General features: G+C 54.4%; 1 protein-coding gene across 6 annotated transcripts in view; it reads right to left on the minus strand.

Moving 5' to 3' along the window:
• Positions 1-2,442: 2,442 nt before the first annotated feature.
• Positions 2,443-23,663, minus strand: part of DENND1A (DENN domain containing 1A) — a 494,445-nt gene continuing 473,224 nt past the window's right edge. For 4 of the 6 annotated variants that reach the window (XM_079927842.1, XM_079927838.1, XM_079927839.1 and 1 more), the window contains 3 exons: positions 21,881-21,969; positions 4,734-4,989; positions 2,443-3,634 (listed from right to left, as the gene is read on the minus strand). In XM_079927842.1, the coding sequence (XP_079783968.1) occupies positions 2,444-3,634; positions 4,734-4,989; positions 21,881-21,969 (1,536 nt within the window). In that variant the 3' untranslated portion in view covers position 2,443. Of the gene's footprint in view, positions 3,635-4,733; positions 4,990-7,749; positions 7,879-21,880; positions 21,970-23,663 lie in introns of all 6 variants that reach the window. The other 2 variants (XM_079927841.1, XM_079927840.1) reach the window with 1 other exon arrangement.

Consider the following 23,663-nt stretch of genomic DNA (forward strand, 5'->3'; position numbering starts at 1 on the left):
ACATTCTGGGTGGAACCCCAATATATAAAAGCTGGGCTGTTCTTTTTTGTCCTTCTCTTGCTTCTAAGTGTTCTGGGTACCTGTCATTTTCAAGCGCAGCCCAGGGAGGGGGACACAGCCCAGGGAGCCGAGTGAAGGGCAGATGGGGGAACGGGGTGTGTCTAACACCCTCTCTGGGTGCTTGGTCCAGGTGTCCCTCCCCAGCACAGCCAATAGAGGTGCAGACTCCAGGCTCTGCCCTTGCTACTGAGAGGTCTGTGGGAGGAAAGCTCCAGGTGTCCCCTTGAACTTCTTCCCTGGAGCCTGGGTGCCTTCAACATGATTGGTGACCTGCAGCCCTGCTCCGTGGACCCGGCAGGCCTGTGCACACCTGTGACCAGTCCAGCCCCTGGGTCCTGCTTGTAAGAAGAAGGGGCTAAGCTGGGCTCAGAGGCCCGAATGGTAACAGGCTTAGGACTGGGCCAGGCGTCAAAGCCTTCCCTGACTGCTCCAAGCCCGGCCTCTACCTCTGCAAACAGGGATGCTGAAGATGCCTGAGGCCTCGCCTCCCCGCAGAGCTTCCTCAGGACACAGGGATACCAGCCTTCTCCCAAGAAGATTTTATTGAACGCACACACACAATTCATCCTTGGATTTTCACATTCAGTCCAGCAAGTGGAGAGACAGCAGTGCTCGTGTGAATGTGGAGCGCTTGCCACCAGGCCCCAGCAAGCCAGGGAGACCAGGGGGTGGGCTCCGCTTCCCTGGGGCCACCTGGTACCTCTTGCCTTAGACTCTGCCCACTGGGTGGGCTACCCTATACCTGATGGGGCTCAGGGGTCTGCCCAGGGTGGGTGGATCTGGAGTCTCTACTGAAACACCTGAGTGTCCTAGAGGTGCCCACATGGCCCAGACGTGACACGGCTCCCCCGCTTCCAGCAGCCAGAGGACACTGCCGAGATTTAGACAGAAGACTTGCCCGAGGGGCTCTGATGACAGAGGAAGGAGCTGCGTGCTGGGCCAGCAGCTCTTCACACCCCGCATCAGAGCAAACCTGAGGGGGTGGTCTCCTAGCCCCTCGGATGCTGACCAGGCTCCCCGGGGTTACGAGGTCTCCAGGAACTCCCCTGCCCCGCCAGACACCCCTGAGACTGTATGTCTGACCGTTCACAAATAGGAAATGAGAAATGAGGTCCAAATGCTCCCAATTTCCTGCATGTCTCAGATGGTTGTTTTCTTAAATGGTTGGGCCACATTTTAACTTGGTTTATTGAAACTAGTCAATTTCAAGATTCATCAAATCAATAAAGTAAAAAGGAAAAGAAAGATAAAAGAAACAATAACAAAACGTTTCAACTTAGCTTTGGGGATGCTGGCCTCCGGGAAATAGGGAGGGGCGGCTCCAAGCCCTTCTCCTGCCCCCAGGCTGCAAGAAGTGTGAGAGGCCAGGCCCGCCCACTCCCCAGGGGCCTGGAGAGGGGCTCCGTGCCCTCCTGCCCCAAGCTGCCAGGCAGCTGGGACTCCTGCACCTCTGTGGTGCTAAGCCTGGTCTTCCAGTGGGAATGTGGGTGTCTGCTCCTCACCTCTGCCCCCTTAGACCCACTCAGCAAGAGGCCGAGTCCCACTTGACAGTAACTCAAGACCAGGAGAACCTGTGGGGACCAGAGGGAGAGTGCGGGGCGGCAGCCTGACCCCTCCTGGTGCTCTCAGATTTACCTGTTGCCGTTTTGTCGTCTACAGATCAGAGTTGCTGGTGCTCTCGGGCCCCACGCAGGGCTGCCTGGGGCTTGCTTTGGCTACCGGGAGGGATTGCAAGGATGCCTCAGCCCCCAAGTCCCTACCAAGCCAGAAAAACGAAGTTTGGGGGTTGGGGTGAAGACTCAGGAAAGAACGAGTGTGCATATTGCTAGAGAGGATTTGGAAATGCCTTGCCAGTAGCTCCTCCAGCCGGGGAGGGGGGTTCCTTACTGCAAACTCCAAACCATGTGCGTCTCGTGCACGAGCTCATGCCGAGGGCACTGCCAATGCCTGCGCCCATCAAGGTGGGGTGTGCGGGGCTGGGCTGCAGTTGGGGCAGGAGAACAGGGCTCAGGAGGACACATCCTGAGGCGGCGTGGGGCTCCTGGTGGGCAGTTTCCAGAAGGAAGCTGGGTAGGATGGGGTCTGGGGCAATCATCGGCCCAGATGACCTCTCTAGTGCAAAACCCAATCAGGGGTGCAGGGGAGGGGTGGTGGCAGGGCGGGACAAGTGCCCAGGAACTGGGTTGATTCCCAGGCTGGAACTGGTGCCGTTCTCCAGAGATGGGCAGTGTGGAGAGGAGGAGGGGCAGCAGAGAGGGCTCCCAACCCTTCCCACCAGTAGAACCTGGACAGAAATAGCAGCAGGGGAAGCAGGGCCAGCCAGCCGCAGAGCTGCCGCAGTGGGCAGCCGGGCCTCAGCTCGCCCCCAGCACTCAGCGCCCGCTCACTCGAAGGTCTCCCACTGCTTCCTGAGCTGCTCCACTGAGCCGGGGGCTGGGGCCGGGCTCACATCTTGCTTGGTTTTCCGTAACAAATCCTCAAAGGGGTCTCTGGCCTCTCGTGGAGCAGATGGCTGCAGCGCTGGCTCCAGGCCCTGGGGGGCTCTGGGAGGAAGGAGTGGGGTGTCTCCAGGCCTTAGCGCCAGCCCTTGCTTGGCCTCGGCGGCCCTGGCACTTGAGCGGGCCAAGGGCAATGTTCGGATCCTTGAAGGGGTGACTGCTGGGGGACCCAGGGGCTGCAGGGAGTGGGCACCCATGGGCATCTGGCCAAAGAGGTTGGGCATGGAGAGGGCAGAAAGGTTGGGCTGAGACCTCTGTGGGGCACAGAAGCCAGAACTGGACAGCAGGAGGCTGGGGGCAAAAGCAGGCCCCAGGGAAGCAGGAGGGGCCCCAAAAGGCCCAGCTGGTGTGGAGACCAGGGGCATGGCAGGCAGTGTCGCTGGCACAGATGGGACAAAGGGGTTGAGTGATGGCTGTGGAAATGGGGTGGGGGTCCCCATGGGGGGGAAGCTAAACTGGGGAGTAAATGGGGTGGCTACATTTGGGGCTGTAGGACCTGGTGGAAGGGTACTGCCTGACCAGGCTGTGCTAAGTGGGTCCAGGAGGGCCAGCAGGGCATCACTGCCTGTGCCCGCAGCCTCCGGGGCCAGGCTGAGTGGCTGGAGCAGTTCGGTGGGGTCTTGGGGGGCAGCGCTGGGGTGGAGCCCGGGGATCGCGGCTGAGCCCAGGGCAGCCCGCCTTTCCCGCTCCGCCTGCAGCCGCTCTGAGGAGAAGTCGCCGAGGGCAGTGCTGGCAGCCTGGAGCTTGGCCGGGCGGGCGGTGGGGGGCGGGGGCACGATGCCCAGCTCCGGGGTCTTCCTGCCCTGGGGCCGGGGGATGGTGATGCTGCCCAGAGTGGGGGTGGGCACCTCCTCCTTGTCGGTGGGGTTCAGGATGCCGTCCCGGTTCTGGGGCCTGCTGGGCAGGGCCGGGGATTTCCCAAGCAGGGCCGAGGGCTTCTCGGGGGAGGTGGCAGGAGGCTTGCTGGGGACGGCCATGTCGTCCTGGCCCAGGCTCCAGAGCTTGTTGTGTGGGTGGGCGAGCTTCAAGGCTCCCGGCATCCCACGGCTCCTTTCACTCCTGCCCAGGTCCAGCCTCTGTTAGAGGGAATGAGGGAGGCAATGACCACAGGCTGACCTGAGACAGACTGGCAGGCAGCATGTGCCCCTCCCCCCACCCACCCTCCTGTGTGCCAGGTGGACACTGGGACTGTGGTCCCGGGAATGTGGCTGACTAGTCCCTGGGACCCAGAGCAGTTGGGGGCTCGGCCCAGGTCGGCGGCAGAAAGCAAGCCCAGGTCTGTCTGCACTAGAGGCCGGGATTCTCTCACTGGGTGGCACAAAGGGCCTCCAGAGAAGGCTCTGTCTTTTCAAACCAGTGCTGCCAAGTAGTTTTAGGAAAAGGACTCCACCTACTGACCCTCTACTGGGGTGGCCCATTTTACTTTTCAAAGCGTGCGGGCACTTTCAACCACCCATTAGCCCAAGAGGGCAAGTGAGGCTCGGGGCCTGGGTGAAGGCACACTGGCTGGGAAGGAAATAGGAGCGCTGGGCTCAAGTCCCAGCTCTGCCACCTACAGGGCCCACGACCTGGGCGTCACATCCCTTCTCCTGGCCTGAGCTCCCTCGTGGGCAGCCTGGGAATAGCAATTCCCTGCAGAGGGGCAAGCATGAATCATCAGATACGTGGGAGCTTTGTGAATTCCACACTGTGACCCAAGGACTGCAGAGTCAGCAGCCCCCCGTCACAAGTGAGGAAACCGAGGCACAGAGAGGAGGTGTGCCTGACTGAAAGTCACAAGGAAGGTCAGGGGTCACATGCTACTATCCAGAGCCCAGGAACTTTGATTCATAGGCTCTCCAAGGAGCCTTGGTGGGGTTGGGATCATTAATCCCAGTTCCACCAGGGGTCATAGCCCTGCCCACCTCTGCTGCATAAGCAGAAGTGGGGGGCAGATTTCCATCAGGCTCCAGCATCTTCTCCAGTGATCCCTGTGAGCGGGGCGGAGGGGGTGCGGGGGGGTGTGGCCATTGGCCGGCCTGGCAGGATTTGCAGTCAGAGTGACTCTGAGTGTTGGCTGAGGACCTCAGAGAAGTCACTGTTTCTCCCTTGGTGTCTTTTACTGTCACATGGGGAAATCTACCTCATGTGCAGAAAGTACCCCCCGCCAGCGCCCCCCGCCCCTCCCCAGCATACCTGATAGTCAAAGGTCCCCGGCTGCTCCCTCAGGTCTTTGGGGGGCCGAAGGTCCTCCAAGCTTTTGGCCTGGCCCAGCGGCTGCAGTGGGACCTCCATGTCGAGGCTGCTGAAGACGTCCTCCAGGAGGTCGATGCTGGCAGCCCGGTCGGGCGGAGCTGGGGTGGGGCCCACAGGCTCCCGCGCTCGCTGCTCAGGGCTCTCCGCCTCGTCTCCGGCGCTGTCTGACTCCTTGAGTGTCCGATACGGCTGCGGCCTGGGAGGAGGCAGAGCAGGCTGGATTCTCCTACTCAGAGCCTCCCTGGGAGGAGCAAGCAGCCCTCACTCCCGAGAACTTCCAGGCCTCGGGGAGCACACCCGGGAGCCTTGGGAGAGGAGAGCTGTCCTGGGTCCCTGAGAGTGTAGGCGTCTGGGCAGCGGCACTCTGACAGACCTGGGCTGAACATGGCTTCTGTTCGCTCAGGGACCTTGGGCAAGTTGCTCTGGCTCTAGCTTGCACTGGGGGGCCCACTTAGTTTCCTCCAAACCACAGGACCCACCGTAGAACTGGCTAGTGGGCTCACACGCCATTCACACAAGGCGTGAGGAATAGGACACGTCTGGAGAGGGAACAGGCAGGAAGACTCAATCCTGAGCCCACTGTCTGCACTCCCACCCCTGCAGCAGGTCCTGGGAACAGCTCGTGGGAACTGAGCTGGGAGAACTCTCCCCAGGGAGCTGCCCAGTGCACCCCAGGATCCTCAGTGGGGAACCATCTGGGCCTCAGCCTGTGCAGACCTCAGTTCCAGCCCTGGTGCCATCTCTTCCTGTGGGACCTTGGGCAAGTCACCACCTCTCTGAGCCTCATACGCTCCCCCATTCCAGACTGCACTCCCCTGCAGCTGGTGGTGGAGACTACATGAGCAAATACAGTGCCTGGTGCCCAGCAGGCATGCTGAGGCTGTTAGCAGCATTCATGCACCAAAACCTTGCAGTCAACCAGGTGCAGGTGACACAGGGTGCCTCTTGCTATCCCTTCTCACAAGCCTGAGCCCCGGGGTACCTGGAGGACGCTGCCCAGACCTCTAGTGGAGCCCGGGCCAGAGCAGCATCCCACCTCCTCCAACCATGAGGCTCTGGCTCCTGGGTCAGGCAGAAACGGCCCACGGCTCTGGTAAAGTGGGGGAAGGGTGCCACCTGCTGGTCCTGGAGGCCCACTTGCACGAACCTGGGCAGGGGACAGTTGGCAGAGGGAAGGGGCTCAACTAACAGCCCTGACTCTTGGCAAGGACTGCATCAGACTGTACTGACTCCCTGAAGCCACACAGGCAGCCCACGAAGTAGGACTCACACCCCCCACTTTATAGATGAGGAAACTGAAGCTCAGAGAGGCTAAGTAATGGAACCTATGTCACACAGCACCTGGCAAGAGATGGAAATGGAAGCCAAGTATGAGAGACTTCTGAAGTCTCTCACTTGTTCTGACTAAGCCATCTGACCAAGCTCCTTTAACCAAGTTTGAACACAGTGAAGGAGATAAAGAAAAGCCAGTGTGCTTCGTAGTTAAGGAAGTAGAGTTCTTTAGAAGGAACCCATTTTGCTTTGAGTTGAGATGGCCACTTCCCTTTTAAACACACACAAAAGCCTATGCTTTTGATAGATCGTGGCTCAGGCAGTGAGCATTACTTTAAATAATTAAGGCATCAATTAATTTAAAAAGAACGTGACCTGCTGGACTCCGTGGTGGGAGAGTCCTTGGACATTACCTGTGTGGGTGCCTTTACCTGCAAGGTGATTTTAAGTTGATACATGGATGAACTTTTCTTATTCCAATGATGCTATCTTTACTTTAATTAATAATAGAAATAACATATATTAAGCCTATGATACCATGAATATTATTGCTTAGGACAAGGCTTCTCTTCTAGTTTTAAAGAATAAGATTCACTGTACAGACCAGGTGGCATTCCAAGCTTGGGCAACACTGGCTTAGGCCACTGCTCTAGGTGAGGACATCAGGAGGGGACTGACTTGCCCGTGGTCACAGGTGAGCTGGTGGCAGAAAGGGCCAGGACCCTCCTCCCCTGGGGGGCGGGCAGTGGCAGGAGCAGAGCTGTTGGGTTTATCAGGTGCCCCGAGGAACTCACAGGCCCAGCCTCGGGGGAGAGACTGGGAGCAGGGAGATGGTGAAGGGGGCTGGGAGGGGGAAGGTGGGGGAAGAGTCCTTCTTCTATAATCTGGCTGAAACGGTTTACTCCCCGAAGGGTTGCTGTGTGTGTTCAGCAGTGGGCAGTTCCCTTCCCCTAGAGGCTTCCATTAAAAACACCATGCAAACAAATACACACAGAACCAAAGCTGTCCCTTTGCTCAGTCCCAGCCCTGAAAAGCCTGTGCGTGGAGAGGCAGGAATTGCAAAGAAAGGGCGGCCACCAAAGCCCAATTCCAGGGGCGGCTGGATCGTGGTGAACCTTCTTTTTCTTTCTTTCTTTATTGCAATTTGTAATTAGAAGAAGGCTTAGGCTATAAATAATAATGATAAAAATTATCTTGAAGTCAGGCAGGTCAGTAAAACCTTTGGACATGCCAGCATTAATACATACATTCCTCATCGGTAACGTTGTTTGAAAACTTAAAATCTGACGCTCCATCTCCATGGCTTTCCAAGATGTGCTGAGATAAAGGAAGACTCGGGCAGCAACAACCAGGCCAACTGTAGCTGAAACCGCAGCCACCAATTCCATTAACAGCCAAGTGCATTTTCCCCAAAGGAATGAGACCCATGCTCCTGTCTCACACCTCTAGAGCCCAGTCACTCTTGTCACCTCACCCCATGGTCACAGCCCCCATGGGGCTGGCAGAATGACGCCCTGAGAGGAGGCACACAGAGGGGGCGTCCGTCCTGCAAGCTGGCACCGGAAGGCAGCAGCCCCAGACCCCCTCCCCACACACAAGCGCAAGCTGGCCACCCCCAGCCCTCCAAGTGGCCCCGGAGAGTCACCAAGCCGAGCTCAGGGAAATGGAAGAAGGAAGGAGAGACCATTCAAAGGGAGCGGAGAAGAAAAAGCTTTCGGTGAAGCCAGAGCTCGGGCCCTCTTCCCGCTGGCATTCATCGTCAGAGGAGTCTTCGGAGAGGAAGACAGCATAGTGTCGCAAGGGCTTTACGAGGCTGGGGCGGAGGAAGACAAGAGAGAAAACAGTTAGGAGGCACCTCGGGACTCCACGTGGCGGGGTGGGAAGGAGGCCTGAGGCTCCGCACCTGACCCTGGCCTCCCTCTGCCGGCCGGGGAGAAGGCTGCCTGGAGAAGGCCTGACGGGCCCCACAGTGAGGAAGCTGGTCCCGAACAGAAAAGAAACTGGGTTTGCCACCTGTGTCAAGAGCCTTAAATGCATCTATGACCTTGTGATTCCACTTCCATTTAGATAACCCCAATGTAGCAACAAATTATGCACAAAGATGTTCATTGCTGCTATGTTTATAAAACATGAGACCACCTGAACTTCCGCAGTGGGAATCTGGTGAGGTGAATTATGGTATGGTTGGCTGAAGAGTATCCTCCCATTAACTATAATGTTTATAAAGAAAAATCTACAAGCCAGGATGCAGAATTGCAGTTATACTGCATTCTCTCTCATCTGCTTATGGCAAAATGCACAGAAAAAAGACTGGAAAGGTATGTGTCTAAATGTCAACAAAAGCTAGGGGACCCATGTCCCCTGCATTGGAGAAGCCACTGCAGTGAGAAGCCCACGCACCACAACGAAGAGTAGCCCCCGCTCGCCGCAACTAGGGAAAGCCCACTCGCAGCAACGAAGACCCAAAGCAGCCCCCCAAAATAAATAAATAAATAAATTTAAAAAGCTAGTGGATTATGGATTTTTTCCCCTCTGCCAAATTTTATTTTTGTGTCTTCTCCGTTTTCTCCAATGTGCATATCTACTTCAATAATCAGGAAAAAATAAAAAATAAAAAAGCTCAAGAAGAAAGTGAGCCATGTGGAAGGGCACTCGCGAGAAGGCCCTTTTCTGATTAGCAGCCGCTCTCTGGAGTCTCCCTCAGATGCCTCTTCAGAGAGTCTTTTTCATCTGTGATGTGGAAATTAAATATTCATTGTTATAAAAAATACATCTCCCTTGTCAGCCACCTGTGAGCTCTACCTCTATAAACACAAACACATACACAGCCCAGAGAAACTCCACGCCAGCTTTTATGAATTATACACTGACCAGGGCCCGCGAGAGGTGTGTGCTTGGGAGAGGGGAGCTGGACCCCGCAGCCCCTGGTTCAAATCCCGGCCCCATGGCTGCTGCTCCGGCACGCGGCTGGGGAGCAGGCAGCCCACGCCTCTGCCCTGTACAGCGGGCTGGACGCACACCGAGGATCCCAGGGGCAATGGTGAACTTTGGGGAGGTGGGTGGGGTAGGAGACACAGGGGTACCTGATGGGGGGCTATCTCCTCTCCCCTCCACCCCCAGCCAGAGCAGTCTCCTTTCTTTGCCTTATATGATGCAATTCCTTTCCGGTTTCATTTCAGGAAGAGGAAACATGTCCAAAAAAGTGCATGGGAACCAGGGCTGGAGAGTAAGTGAGGGACAGCAGCTCTCCCTGTGGGGATTGGGAGAGCGGATTGTGACCGGCTGCTGCTATGGTCCACCATCACCAGTCATAAGCCAGTTGTTCCCCAAATATATGCTGCCCTTCTAAAAGTGGAACCAAAGCTGGCGCCCAGGACTGAGTTCCCCAGCACTGTCACACCTGAACCCTTCATTTCCTCGCATTGTCCCTGGAAGTTAGCCAGGCAAAGACTTTTGTCCTCTTACTGAAGGGGAGGCTGAGGCTCAGAGAGGGGAAGCCACTTGCCCGGGGGCTGCACAGGGAGGTCACAGCGTTCCTCTCCTCTCCCAGGCTGCGTTGCTGGGTGTCAGGGACAAGACATATCTCAGCCTGTCCTGGACTGGTGGGAGCATGGCCTAGGAGGCTCATTCTCCTCTGAACTCAGGAGAGAGGGTGGGAGGACCTGACCTGCAGAAACGTGCCCTGGCCAGCACAGGGGCTAGGCTGCCCGGTTCCTGCCTCGTCCACCGGGACATAAAACAAGGCCCAGCAGGAGGGCCACTGGAATCCTGTTCTGAATCACAGCCCTGACCTCATCACTCTCCCGCTTCACACCTGCAAGCCTGCTGCTCTGAACTGTGGCTTCATGCGGTGGGTAAAATGTCAGCGGTACTAATGTTCAGGTGTGTCTGGAACGACTTACACGTCTGTTTAAGAGTTTGGGGGACCCGCTCTCACTCGCCAGCACTGGGCTGTTCTCCCGAGCAGGGGGGCAGGCACCCTGCCTCAGGCTGCATTCTAGGCAGCTCGTGGAACACACTGGGTGGGCGGGGCGAGGGCCGCCAAGTCCAAGCTCCAAGCAGGGCAGACACCGAGCGTTGCGCCTGGCCCCGCCCACCTCTGTGTTCCTTCCCTGCCACCTCCTGCCACCTGCCCTTGCCTTTGCCTGGTGCACTGATTGCCCCTGGCCTGCAAGACTCAGCTCAAACCGCACTCCTACAAAGCTTTCCTGGAGCTCCCAGCAGAGTTTTCTCCCTAGATAGAGCTGGCTTCTCCTTGGGCTGCGTGGCTTAGCGCTTCGTTAATACAGTTGAACCTCTTGCAATTCTATTTCTGAGTGGAGGTCCTCGAGGGCAGGGGCCCTGGCACGTTCTTCTTTCTCTCCCCACCCACGGCACAGCGCTAGTGCAGAGGAAAGTTTGCTAAGGGAATGACTGGAAGCCAGCGTACTGGAGAGACTAGGCCCCGCACACACCAGCTTCACCCCTCTTCTGGATCCCCGCCAGGCACATGCCCCTTTCCTCAGCTCGTGGCTGCAGTATAAGAGGGTCCCCTCTCTGGTGTGGAGAAAAGGGAACCCTCCTACACTGTTGGTGGGAATGTAAATTGGTGCAGCCATTATGGAGAATGTTATGGAGGTTCCTTAAAAAACTAGAGTTGTCAAAAAAAAACACAAAAAAACTAGAGTTGTCATGTGATCCTGCAATCCCACTCCTGGGTATATATCCAGAGAAAACTCTAATGTGAAAGGACACATGCACCCCAGTGTACATAGCAGCACTATTCACAATAGCCCAGGACATGGAAGCAACCTAAATGTCCATCGATAAATGAATGGATAAAGAAGATGTGATACATATATACAATGGAATATTACTCAGCCATACAAAGGAATGAAATGATGCCATTTGCAGCAACATGGATGGACCTAGAGATTATCGTACTAAGTGAAGTAAATCAGACAGAGAAAAACAAATATCACATGATATCACTTATATGTGGAACCTAAAATATGACACAAATGAACTTATTTACAAAACAGAAACAGACTCACAGACATAGAAAAACTTATGGTTACCAAAGGGGAAAGGGGGGTATAAATCAGGAGTTTGGGATCAGCAGATACAAACTACTACATATAAAACAGATAAACAACAAGGTCCTACTGTAGAGCACAGGGAACTATATTTAATATCTTGTAATGAACCATAATGGAAAAGAACATGAAAAAGAATATAGACCTGTAGAACGGGACCACGTCTGGGGGTGAGCGTGTTAGGTATATTGGGGCAGGTGGGAGTCTCAGAAAAACGCTTAAAATAATATCCACAAGTAGGCACTGTGCCACGGGCTTCACACAGGTTATTTCTACCACTCCCCCCAGCAGGAAGCAGAAAGGCGTCGCTGTACAGATTTTACAGAGGATGAGGCTGTCATTAGTCCGTCCATCCACCCGTCCGTCTGTTCATCCACGCACCCAACCGAGAGGCACCTCCCGCGTGCTTGTAGTGAGCAGGCCCAGTCCTAGCTGAGCACTTCATGGTGAAGAGGAGAGGTGTGAAGAGGAGAGGTGTGACCAAGCCACCCAGCCAGGAAGTGATGAGTCCAGGGCCCTCTCTTTCCTCTCCTCCGGGCTGGCCGTAGATGTGTATGAGGGGGACCCACACCTCTGCTTGGGTCAAACTGAATGAGGCTTTGGGTGGCCCTCAAATCCATCTTGAATGCCTTTCCAACACCCATCCAAGCACAGCCCCCTCCTCTGGCTTTGACAAGTAAGCAGAGAGCACAGCTTGGCACGTTAGCTGAACGCCAGGAATGTCTGGATTCACACAAGAGCAAAGAGCCTTTGTGCTGGACTGGACCTTGGCTTCATCAGCTCAGGCTGCTGCACCTCCCATCACTTTCAAAATCCAGTGCCTCCCACACGCGAGATCACGGAGGGCGCTTGGGGGTGAGGTGGGGGGAGACAGGGAGCCTCACTTTAACAGCTCACCGTTTTCCTCTCCAGACAGCTCTTCTGGCCAGGCCAGGCTGGTCAGGCAGTCTTGACTTCAAGAAGAGGTCCAGGGTGTCTCCTGGATACACCATCTGTCTCTCAAGAGTGATGGAACACCCAGATGAGAACTCTGCCATGTGGTTTGATCAGAGTTTCTTCAGGTCCAGGCTTTGGACCACACGGATAAGGATGATGACACCAGCAGTATTTCCTAGTGTTGGGCTAAATGCTGTCCGTACAGTTTCTGATTAATTACTCATCACATCCTCATTTTTCAGATAAAGCAGCCAAGGCTCAGAGAGGGGGAGTCACTTGCCCAGTGTCACACAGAAGTTAAGGGTAGAGCATGGAATCCAGATATGCCTCACTCTGAACCACTCTGCGATCCTGCCTCTTCAGTTCTGTGGACCCGAAACGGTGAAATAGGGTGTTTCCCCTTCCGCTTTTGATAAAAGGTGAGATTTCAAAATAAACTTATTTAAATTCAGCTGCTCATGTTCTCCCATGAAACATACAGTCAGATATTTGTCAGAGATAAAGGACGAACCGTCGAACATGTCCAGGTTTAAATTTTTTATTACTTAAGGCAGAATATGAAAAAAAAAAGCGCGTACCTGTTCCCTCATTAACCCAATTCAGCTACTACCCTGCAGTCTGCCACCCACCACTTGCCTGGATTTTATTATACACAAAGAGCTGTCTGTGAAAAGGCAGGTCGTGGCGAACTTGGCTACCCAGCAAGGACTGCCGGAGTCTCGGCGAGAAAGAAAGGCCCGCTGTCCATCACGTTCAGATCCCATCACCTCCCACGGCTGCTCCCGCCTCTGCCCACCTCATCTCGGCACGGAGTTCCCATGCAGATGACTCCCCGAACCCTTTCTAATGTTTGGTTTAACGTGTCGCCGGCTAGCGTGCGCGTGTGACAGTGGTGACAGGCGCGGCTGTTCCTTTTTAAATACCATGTCAGAGACACGGCGTCAGGAAGCGGGGACGTGCTCTGTGGCTCTCTGCCGTGCCGGGATCGCACAGGCTTATTTTTTAATGAGGAAGATCTGCATCTCGAGAGTTTTTTTCATGTGTCACATTGCGTGGACAAATCAGCAGCACGTCATGCTGGCCCAAAATGAAATGCTGACAAATGTAGATATTTCAAATTTAATTGACATTTAAATGTACTTGAGATAAAGAAGGGGAAAAAGTCAGCAGGGACTTGGTCTCCAGAGGTAACGAGGGGAGCTGGTGATCATTTTTAAAAGGATCATTTCGCTCCTGCACAAAGGATCTTTACTTTTAAATGTCTCGGCCGCTCTGGCATCCCTTGGTTACAGGGCTCCTGTGGGGCTGACAGGCAGGGACAGGCCCCTGGACGAGGCCCGTCTGTCCAGCCTTCCACCAATCCCCACGTGCCAGCCAGATGACCTCAGCAAAGTCATTGTACCTCCCTGAACCTCAGTTTCTTAGCTGCAAAATGGGGATTCTATAGCCCTCCAGTTAGTCTTACCACAAAAGTTGAATGAAAATATTCGTAAAGGGCTTTGCACAGTGCCCAGTGCCTGTTCAGTTACTACCCAAATGCCACAGTCACCTGCCAACAAATAAACACTGGGCCGCTTCACCCTGAGCAGAGTCTCCCCTAGGTGTTCAAGGACAAATAGGGTGGTCCCTGCTTTCAAAGACCTTCCCAGTCAAAGTCACCGGTCCCCAGCTGGGCATGTCACAGCACATCAGAATGATCTGCGAGCACCCCCGCCTAGACACGCCGCCATGCCGCACCTCCAGCACCGCTACACAGGGCTGACACTCTAGAGCACACCTTAGCACGTGCATGGGTTAAAAACAGAGAAAAAGCCTCTGAAGCAAGTCAGAGGGGTCTCTGGGGGAAACAAGCTTGGTGCAGGGCCCACGGGGGACGCTCCGGAACTTGCACTGGAGCTATTCCCTGTGTGGCCTGGGGCCAGGCTGGGACTGTTCCCAGGGAGGAAGGCCTGATGACAGATGTGGGAACCTGTTGGACATGGGATCTCTGTACTCAGCAGTATGCGAATGTCTACTTAGAACAGTAATGAGAGGCTCACTGCTGTAATGAGCCGTGATCACCAATGAGAAGGCGTCTTCCTGTCACATGGACTGGTCCAGAGGGGATGGGCGGGTATGAGGCCAGGTCCTGCCCACCCTGCTAGGGACTTGCTCTGCCACAGTGCAGTGGTGGGCATGCCTGGCTCAGGGGCTGCTGGACAAGCCTCCATTTGGGAGGTGACATGGGGCTTTTAATCTGAGTCCAGTAGAGGCTGTGCAATGGCCTGGAGGTGTCTCTGTGGAGGAGGGGGCACAGGGGCTTGAGGCTGGGGTGGGGTGTCAAGAGAAGAGGCAGGCAGGGTTGGCAGGGACCAGCTGGAGGAGGGCCTCCCCCCAGCGTGAGGGCTGAAGGCCACGTGCAAGGTCAGGGGGTGATGGGGGGCTCAGCTGCCCTGATCTCCGTCTCTTGGATTGGTGGTGCCCTTTGCCTTTGCAACCTTCGTTCATCTATCCATTTATTTATCAACCCATCTCTGTCTGTCTGTCTGTCTATCTTCCTTCCTTCCACAGAGATCACTAGTGTCGACTTCCCCTGTCCACACCCACGCCCAGCAGGCTGAGAAGCCTTTCCCAGGCGCTGGGTGGACACTCACGTAGGCGCAGAGGTCTGGCTTCACTTTCCCACCCTTCATGCCCTTTGCTGGAGGGAAGACGGGGAAGGGGACACCTTGGGGGCACTTTCCCTACCTGGAAGAGCAATTGTGTAGATTGTGAGGAACAACTGCCCCTCACCCCGAGGACAGCCTCTGCCTGCTGAGAGCCAAAGTCTTTTCTGGGGACCGTGGCAGCAGTCAGTGGGGGCGGCTGGTGAGAAAGCAGTGGACACGGACGCGGGACCCAGCAGACCCTGGTATCTGTGCTGGACCCAGGGCAGGTCACGGCACCTGTCAGAGCCTTGTTTCCCCCGCTGAATGGGCTAACAGTGCCTTCACTATGAAGACTTTTGGGGAGCAGGGGAGGTTCACCAAGATGACATATATCGAAGTACCAGGCCTGAAACAGGCACTTGGGAAATGGTGACGTGAAATCTGGAATGGGGAGGGTGCTTGTTGGGGTGGCGAAGCCTTTCGGAGGAGAATGAGCTCAGTGACACCCTGAGGATGGGGCATCTCTTCTGAGGGCTTCCTGAAGGCTTGGCTTTCCAGCTGGAACTAACTCGCCCTACTGTGACAGCTCCTGGGAGAGTCCCTCCTTCCAAGCAGCAGGCAGAAGTGGTGGAGACGAGGAGGTCCCGTGTTTTCCTGGGCTGCTGCACATCCCCGGAGGCTCTGCGGCAGCTCCTGCTTTTCCAGTCTGAGCTCAGGCTCCACGCCTGGCCTCTGGCTTGGCTTTGTCTCCGGGGCCCGAACCCCACCGTTGGAGAGGGGAGGGGGCCCGAGTCAGGTCAGGCGCCTCTCACCTTGTTAACTGGGTCTGTGCCCTTCTGCTTGGTGTCCTGGCGGCTTGCCAGGGGGTAGTGCCCAGACAGCTGCCCCTACCCCCTGGGGCTCAGGGCCCAGCTGGCATCTTGGAGATTTGCTCCCGGGGCTGATCACAGTTTCTGGCTCTCATAGGGCCAGGCTGGGCACGTGCTGGTAGCTTCAGATTCACATCCGATCACACCTGGCTCATAGTAGGTGCTCTTTATGTACTTGCGGTTGTTAACTGATACCCTCCCCCGTCTCCAGGACGCTGGGCTGTAAGCTGCTCTCAGTGATTCCTTTGTTCACTCATTCAGTAAATATCCCTGAGCAGAGCTGGGCCAGGCTCTGGTCGGGGAGTTGAAGAGTCAAAGCTGAAGGTCACACAACCCTGCCCTGCTCATAGGCTACCGGGGTGGGCAAGCGTGTGTGGGTGCGCGTGGGTGACGCACAACGTGGCAGGTCACGGCTATGCCAGAAGTCCCAGGCATGGTGACCCTGCGAGAAGGGAGCGTGCAGCTCGTGGCGGAGGTGTTGGGTGGAGTGTCAGACCGGTGAGGCCGCAGCACTCACTGCTGCTGGGGATGCTAGTGTGGCTCCCGTGGGTAGTTTCCCAAATTGTGTTCTTCGAGATGTTAACAGGCATTGCGTTAAAAAAAAAAAAAAGGAAGGCAAAGAGACTTGCCCACGGTCTCAGACTGGCAGCTGGTGGGCCAGGGTGCTGCCCAGATCTGCGGATGCCCAGCCAGGCCTGCGCACCAGGCCCCCACCCTCGGGCAGCTCTGGGTCTGTGCAGGAGGGAGAGGGGTCCGGCTGTGACCCTCAGCCAGGGGGCTGTGCTGAGCGCAGGTCCCGAGGAGGCTGGGGCTGGGGGAAGTGGGGGTGGAGCAGCATGTCATCTCCTGCCAGCGCATGTGTGCAACCAGCATGAAGAGGTACAATTGCAAAGTGTTCTGAGACCTGGTCTCTGGGCAGAGCTCCCACTAAATGCTTCTGGCAGCTTCTTCTGATCTTATTTTAATCTTCTGGGGCTTTGGGTGCTGGGGTCACGCGGTGCAATTCAGATGCAGAGCAGATTCTCCAATTCCTGAGGAGTGTGGGCTGGCCGTTTGGTGAACACACAGCCTGCCCAGGCAGCGCAACCTGCAGATGTTCTCCTTGGCCAGAAGGATTTCTAATGCCAGCCGCACGTTCCTCTGGGGCTCCCAGACGCAGATTCCCAGGGAGTCCACAGTTCTGATGGGAGTGTGAAGTGGTACAATTCTTTCAGAAAGTTATTTAGTAACAGGGAGCAGAAATCTGCCTATAAGACGTTAAGGGTTGGCCTTTGGCGTTAGAGGCGTTTGAAGCTCAGCTCTGCCACTAACTAGTTGTGTGACCGAGGGCGGTGACCACCTCTCAGAGTGGCAGCTACTTCTATAAAATAGAGCTAATGACACCTACCCTCGCCCCCAGAGTTCTTGTGAGGATTTAACAAAACAACATACGTAAAGTGCTCAGTTAATGGTAGTTGTTCTTACAATAACATAAAACTAGAAAAAACTTGGAGAACAAGGACATTCACTTAGGCATTTTTCACAGTTGTGAAAACGTGGAACAATCTACAAATCCCATAAGAGGAGCGCGGTCAGGCAGACCACACACATACACACAGTGAGATCTTCTGTGGTCACCACCAATGGGGCTTACAAGGACATGAGGCAAGTCTGTACTGTGGGATATTGCAAGGAAGTTGGCAGCTCTGCAAAATATATCTAGAAAAAAGACTGGACAGGAGTCTGCAGAAATGCTAGTACACTGTTGAGCTGAACTAGTGGGATGAATGAACTTGTCTCTTCTCCCTAACTTCCAGCCTGCCTATAAGGCTATTGGGTTATTTTTAAAAACAAACAAAATTACTGGAAAAGAGCATGTTTTTGCATGCCTCTGGCCAGGGAGGTGACAGGGCAGTGGCTTACGGGCCCCTGGTGGCTGAATCTGGACCTTTCTCACTTAGTACAACGGACTCCAAATAACCAGCCTGCAGCCAGTCAGGATGCGGGTGACTGGAGGGTGTTCTGTGCGCCACCTTTAGAGGACAAGGTGTGCATAGCAAGAGCTCGGGCTCTGCAGCGGGCTGGGACTGGGCACATCTCAGATCCACACTGAGTACAAGCCCCGTCACCATCAGGACTTGGAAGACAGCCCTACCCTTCTGGGTTATTGCGAAGATTAAAGAAGGTGGAGGCTGCTTGTGACTATCTCCCTCCCAACTCTCATGGCAGTGAAAGAGTGAAAGAGAGAGGCACCTGGGGACCAGTAGGTCACCCCCACCCACCCACCCCCGCCTTTGGCCTCTGTCTGCTCGCTGAGTGTGGTCCTGAGGGGCGGGCAGTACTTAGCACAGCACTGCCTTTTAGGGCTTGCTGTCGGCTCTTTCAAAGTCTCACATTCGATGAAATACAGGGAAATTGCCCTATATCTAGTAAGCCAAAGGGAAGATAAGCTAGGGCCTGGCAGCCATGCACGCTCCCGCTGAAATAACCAAAGCCCACCTTTAACAGGTGGGGAGCTGTGACCTCACCGTGCCTGCTGCAGCCGCCATCGTCCTCACCACTCAGGGTAGCTCATAGTCATAATTAGGTTCTTAACAAAATGCCTGGATGCTGAAGAAGAAAGGGCCAGGCCCTCCCCACTTTCCAGTCCTGAGACCTTGGGCAAGTTATGGAAAGTCTCTCTCTGAGCCTCAGTTTCCCCATCTGTTAAATGGTAAAGCTACCACCTACCCTTCATGATCTTAAGCGATGTTCAGTAAATGTTACTTCTCTTTCCTTCCCCAGATAGGAACACTCAGGCACCAGGGAACACTGCCTCCTTGGCAGGAAGAGGACTGAACAGCTCTGGTTCCCAACCCCAGGGAACCTTCCCCAGAGAGGAAGGTGGTGTGCGGGGCAAGTCATCTCAGGACACAAAGCTGTCTCCCTGGGCAAAGCCAGGAGAACAATGGACCCCCGTGGACAGCAGAGTGCAATGGAGAGAATGAAACTGAGCAGCGTTTGGAGGCCTGGCCATGCCGCCTTCTAACCGGATGACCCTGGAACACTGGTCAATACATTTTCTGAGCCAGCGTTCCTGTTCTGTGGAAGGGACGCCTAAGAGGACCTAGAACACATGAGGTGCTCCACTGTACTCACTGCCACCTGGCTTCTGACCCACAGCCCGAGCTGTCTGATTCCTCCTAACCCCAACTCTTACCCCAGGGGATCCTCGGGGCATACCATCAGCCCTGTTCTGAATAATAATGTAAGTAGCTAATACTTCTTGAGGAGAAGTAGTCACTGAATATTAATTAGCTAATGTTAACAGAAAAACAGAGGGAATGTTTTCCCCAGAAGTCTTTGTAAATTGTTCTTCCAATTGCTATCACATGGTTTTGAGGGGCTAGGACACCTACCTTCCACTGAGGAAGAAAATTTGACATGGGAAAAATTTCTTTCTGGGAAAATGCAAGTCAAAAGAAGTCGGCACTGGGATTCCCTTTGGGGCCTCCTTTAAAAGTCCTAAGAAGCTCACACCTAGTAGGTTTTTGAAGATATTTGATGAATGAATGGATGCAAGAATGGACGTGAGCTAGAAAGCAAACAACGGACCTCAATGGATGGAGTGGTCTTAGAGCTGCTGGCGACGCTACTGGGCCTCGACGAACTCCAGATGCTGAGCTGCTGCAGGAGGCCGTGGAGATTGTCTAATTCTTAATCATCTCCGTTTTGCCGTCCACAAAGTTAATTACTTAATGTCCTTCTTTGGAAGTGAGAGTTGGGGCAAGAAGTTGGGAGGATCCTTCCCTTAACTTCAAAGATCCTGTGTCTCTTTCTGCCTCCCAAATCCTCTAAGTTTCCGATGCACTTTGATATTCCCAGTGGAGACAAAGATCTGTGATTCAAGAAAATCCAGGCCAGATTAAAGGGCCAGGCACCGAGTCCGTGTGCCCAACACTGAACCACCAGCAACAAAGGCCCATTAGGATGTGGCTCCTGCCCGCCAGCTTGTCTTCTTGTGTCTCCCGACACAATGCTGACAGATTGGTGGGGCTGGTTTCTTCCTCCCCAAAACAATATTTTATGAGGAGTCTGTTTTATTAAAATATTTTCCGCTGGATGCTTCCTGTGTTTCAAGAAGTTGGTCTTGCCAGCTGGAGCTGATGACAGTTGAGAAAAACACATCCAAGTGCTGTTGTGACATGGCATTTGGAAGTGGAGGAGCACAACGGGGGGTGGGGGGGGGAGAAGGCAGCATGGGAAGAGACGCAGGAAAACACCCGGGTTGCACCAGAAATGTCACTGGCATTATGGGAGAACAGCTCTGCCGGCCCCCCATGCCCCACCCCCATCACATAAAAAAATGTGAACAGAAACTCTCGGAATGATGTTCTAAAACATACCTCCCTATCTCCTGGTGGACCCGGGTCACGGTTACGTACGATCACAGAGAACCGTCATTTGTTTTCTATCACTGCCAATTTGCCAACCCACTAAACTAGCCACCGCTGCTCCCTCTGGTTCATTTCAACCCCAAATGTTTCCCCAAAAGAAATCTAAAACAAGGTATACTGCAAAAAAAAAAAACCCAAAACAAAAAAACCCACAAAAAGTGGTACTGACATAGTTCTGGTAATCTCCAGAATGATGGGGTTACCAGACACTGGCTCTCTGCATATACTGATGAAGCAATTCCCTATCACTGGGCTGGAAAAGCAACAGTGTAAATAAACGTGGTGAGGGAGTCCGAGCTCTAATCGGGAACCGGCCACAAAATGGGTAATGCTTTTCTGTAGAATGGGAAGTGTTGCTGGTCCAGGGTGTTTTTGGTGCAAAGCAAGGATATTCTGGATTTGCATTTCAATATCTACAGGACCATGACCCTGTATCCCAGTACAGTGTCTAAAATATTTAGTCCAGTTTTAAAGAGACGGCTCTAAAGAAAAGTGACTAAATTCATTCCCCTAAGGAGAAATCTCTGGGGTCTGAGGCACTCTGAAGACATGCAGCATTTTCTCCACAAGGGGGCAATCATAATCCATGGCAGGGGAAGAGTCCTCAAGACTCCCACCGGCCTATTGTGCACAGCAGAAGTTAAACCTACACCCAACTTCTGGAGTCCGGCTTCCAAATTCTGCATCACCAAGCATCTCCCAAGACACACAGACACACACAGGTTTGAGGGCTGTCTAGGTAGGCTGGTTCTGTAACAACATGATAGTCTCAAGTGATACCATCCTATAAACCAGAGAATCCTGGAAGAGCTGAAGTGGACTGCAACCCGAGCTAGGCCACAGCCTGACATTTGGGAATTATTTCTTCCTTTTGGCTCCTTTTCTGGCTAGGACGTGCCATCTCCCATCTCCCTTAACTTCCTTCCCTGAGAACTTTTCTGAAAATAAGGCAGACACGAGGAGCATTCCCCTCTTCACCCAAGGGACCTCAGGGTCCCAGGGGCAAAATTTTTTGGTTCCCCCAACAACCCCAGACCAAGATGGCTTCATGCACTGTTTCAAGGCATCACTGGAAGCCGGTGTGTAGCTGCTGAGCTGTCTGGGCAGAAGCCACCGGCCGTGTGCCTCGGGGGTGGAGGCACACTCCTCTGACGGAAGCAGTGCTACCTTCTCCAGCTGGCTCTGAAGTCGGGGCCGCAAGCAGCTTTAAGCCTCCCACATTCAGACGGCTCAGCCTCTGGCCACTGCCTGCCCAGCTGCCTCGTCATTCCCCTCATCTACCCAATGTCTACCCAGCAAGTGATTCTAAGCTGGGCCCTATGCTTGGTACTGGGCATAAAACCCAGCACCTGTCCCGTGGAGCTCTGGGCCCAAGGGGTGGTAGGAAAGCAAAGTCATAATAAAATAAACGCTAAGGCACAGGTGAGCAAAGGTACCGGTGGGGGAGGGGCCGTGGATGAGGACAGTCCTGTGTATAAATCTGAGCTCTAGAGACCCGGAGCAGCCCAGGCCTAGGAAGGTGGAGGCCCTCGTTAAATAGGTTGCCTCCTCGACCAGGTTCCTAACTCTCTTTTTCTGACCAGCTATCTTCAGCATAAGAAAAGGCCTAGAATCTTTTTCTGAGCTTGTTTGAGTACCCCTTGGGCGTCACCGCTCAAAACCCAGCCCGGGTGCCCGGCTCCCTGGCCTCTGGGGCCTCCTGCTGGCTGTGACAACTGCCAGCAGAACTGACACTGAAGATCAAGCCGTGTTCCCCGACTGACCTCTTTGTGAAACACCCGCTCGGGGCTCCAGGGAAGCCTTTCAAAGGCCGGGGCTGCCACATGGTCTCCACAAAGCGCTGGCCCCGCTGGGCTCCTGCAGACACAGGGGAGGGGAGAACAGGGTACTCACTGTTCGGGGCTCGAGACGGACGTCCTCCGGCCTTCCACCGCGATGTTGCTCTTCGGTCTCTTAATGACGTGTGGCCGGGGAGGGCGCACCTAGAATGGGCACAGGGGGAAATCCCCAAGAAGGGCTCAGTTGGAAAAGCCACGTAGGAACGTTCTCAGGATGCAGATAAGTGGCCCTAAAACAAACGCTGAGGAATTTTCACAGCATAGGTTCAAAGGCTCTGCTTATCGTGGAGACACGGCCGTTGAACCTGCAGCCGACCCGTGAACTGGAATTCTGTGGCCTACTCAAAGGGGAAAGGCTCTTCTGAAGGGCTGGGTGTCCTCATCTGCAGGTCGGGGGTGGTACCACCTGCCTCCTCTCAGGGCTGCCGCGAGGGTTCAGTGAGACACTGTCTGTGCAGGACCCGGAACAAAGAGGCTCTCATTAATGACGAGTCCCTCTTGCCTTCTCCTGGAACCCGGAAACCAGTTTGGTAGAACAAAAAGGTTTCACTTAGACTTTGTTTTTGGGGTACATATGCCTATTTTGTTCTTTTTACAACTGAATTACAGGAGGCCTATTTTCCTCTCTAAGTGGGAGTGGGGAGAAGCAAATACTAACAGCGTTAGAGCGCCAATGAAAGTCCCTGGGCGTCCCTGTGTAGTCCTCCTGACAGGGCTCGGCCTGGAGGCCACACAGCCTGTGTGGGCACTGCACTCACCACGCGGACCTAGCTCAAGGGCTGGAGGTGGGCGTATTGACAGTGAAGTACACGGCTTCCCTGTCCACAACCAGGCTGCAGCGGCAAGGTAGCTTTTTTCTGACCTGAGGCCTCCGAAAGCCAAGATGAGGGATCATATAAAAAGACACCCCCCTCTCCCACCAGAGCCCGTGATGAGAGTTAGGCTAAGAATTTCTAGGCGTCCTTAGAAGGACGCTCATTTGGTCCAGTCAACATTAGCTGGCTTTAACTCCGGCACCATCATCTGAACACCACCAGAGAAGGACTGGAGAAAGCGAAGAAAGCCTGTCTGTGAATTTTGCTGCCAATAAGAAAGAATGAGCAGCCCAGTGCGGGGGCCGCTTTCTCTCTGCAGATGAGGGACCACGGCGGGAAACGCCACGGACGCTGAGCTTAGCAGGCAAGACAGGGAAGAGGAGCACATACTCACTCCAATCCCTGCCGCCCTCTTCCCTGAACCCACCCTCCCACCAGCCCCCAACCCAGCACTGGTGGGCGACACAACACAATGGCTTCGGAACACAGATCACCGAAGCTGGCTGTGTAAGAGACACGTCTTTAATAACCTCATCAAGCCCTCACGTCTCCAACGTGTCTGACCTAACCAGAGTTTTTCCTGTGGAACGGCCAGTCTGATCTCAGCCTGGTCTGGCAAATCAGAGACGTGGTAAGAGCCAAGTGCGTTCCACCAAACTTGCTGTCTGCTCTGGGATTACTGTGAAGATCCAATGAGGTGATGCGGGGAAAGTGCCTGCGCGGGGCCTGGCGCACAGTGGGGGCTCAATAAATGCTCGCCTTGTTTCTCTGTGACCTTATCAGTAACAAAAAGAAGACGGGGTGTGGGTGTCTCCAAATTAGAAGATGGATCTATGGTGGCCTACCCTGCCTAGCACGGTGCTCACTGCCTGGTTTACAGTGACCCCTCAGCAAGATTTTTAGAAATGGATGTTGCTGCCTGGAACCTAAGAAGTGCATAATAATGTTGCTATTATGATAACTGTCATTAGAACAGTGTCTGCCACAAAGCAGACATCCAGTCACCGGCTGCTGAATAAACGA

Source organism: Stenella coeruleoalba, assembly GCF_951394435.1.
Source record: "Stenella coeruleoalba genome assembly, chromosome: 7".
NCBI classification, from domain to species: domain Eukaryota; kingdom Metazoa; phylum Chordata; class Mammalia; order Artiodactyla; family Delphinidae; genus Stenella; species Stenella coeruleoalba.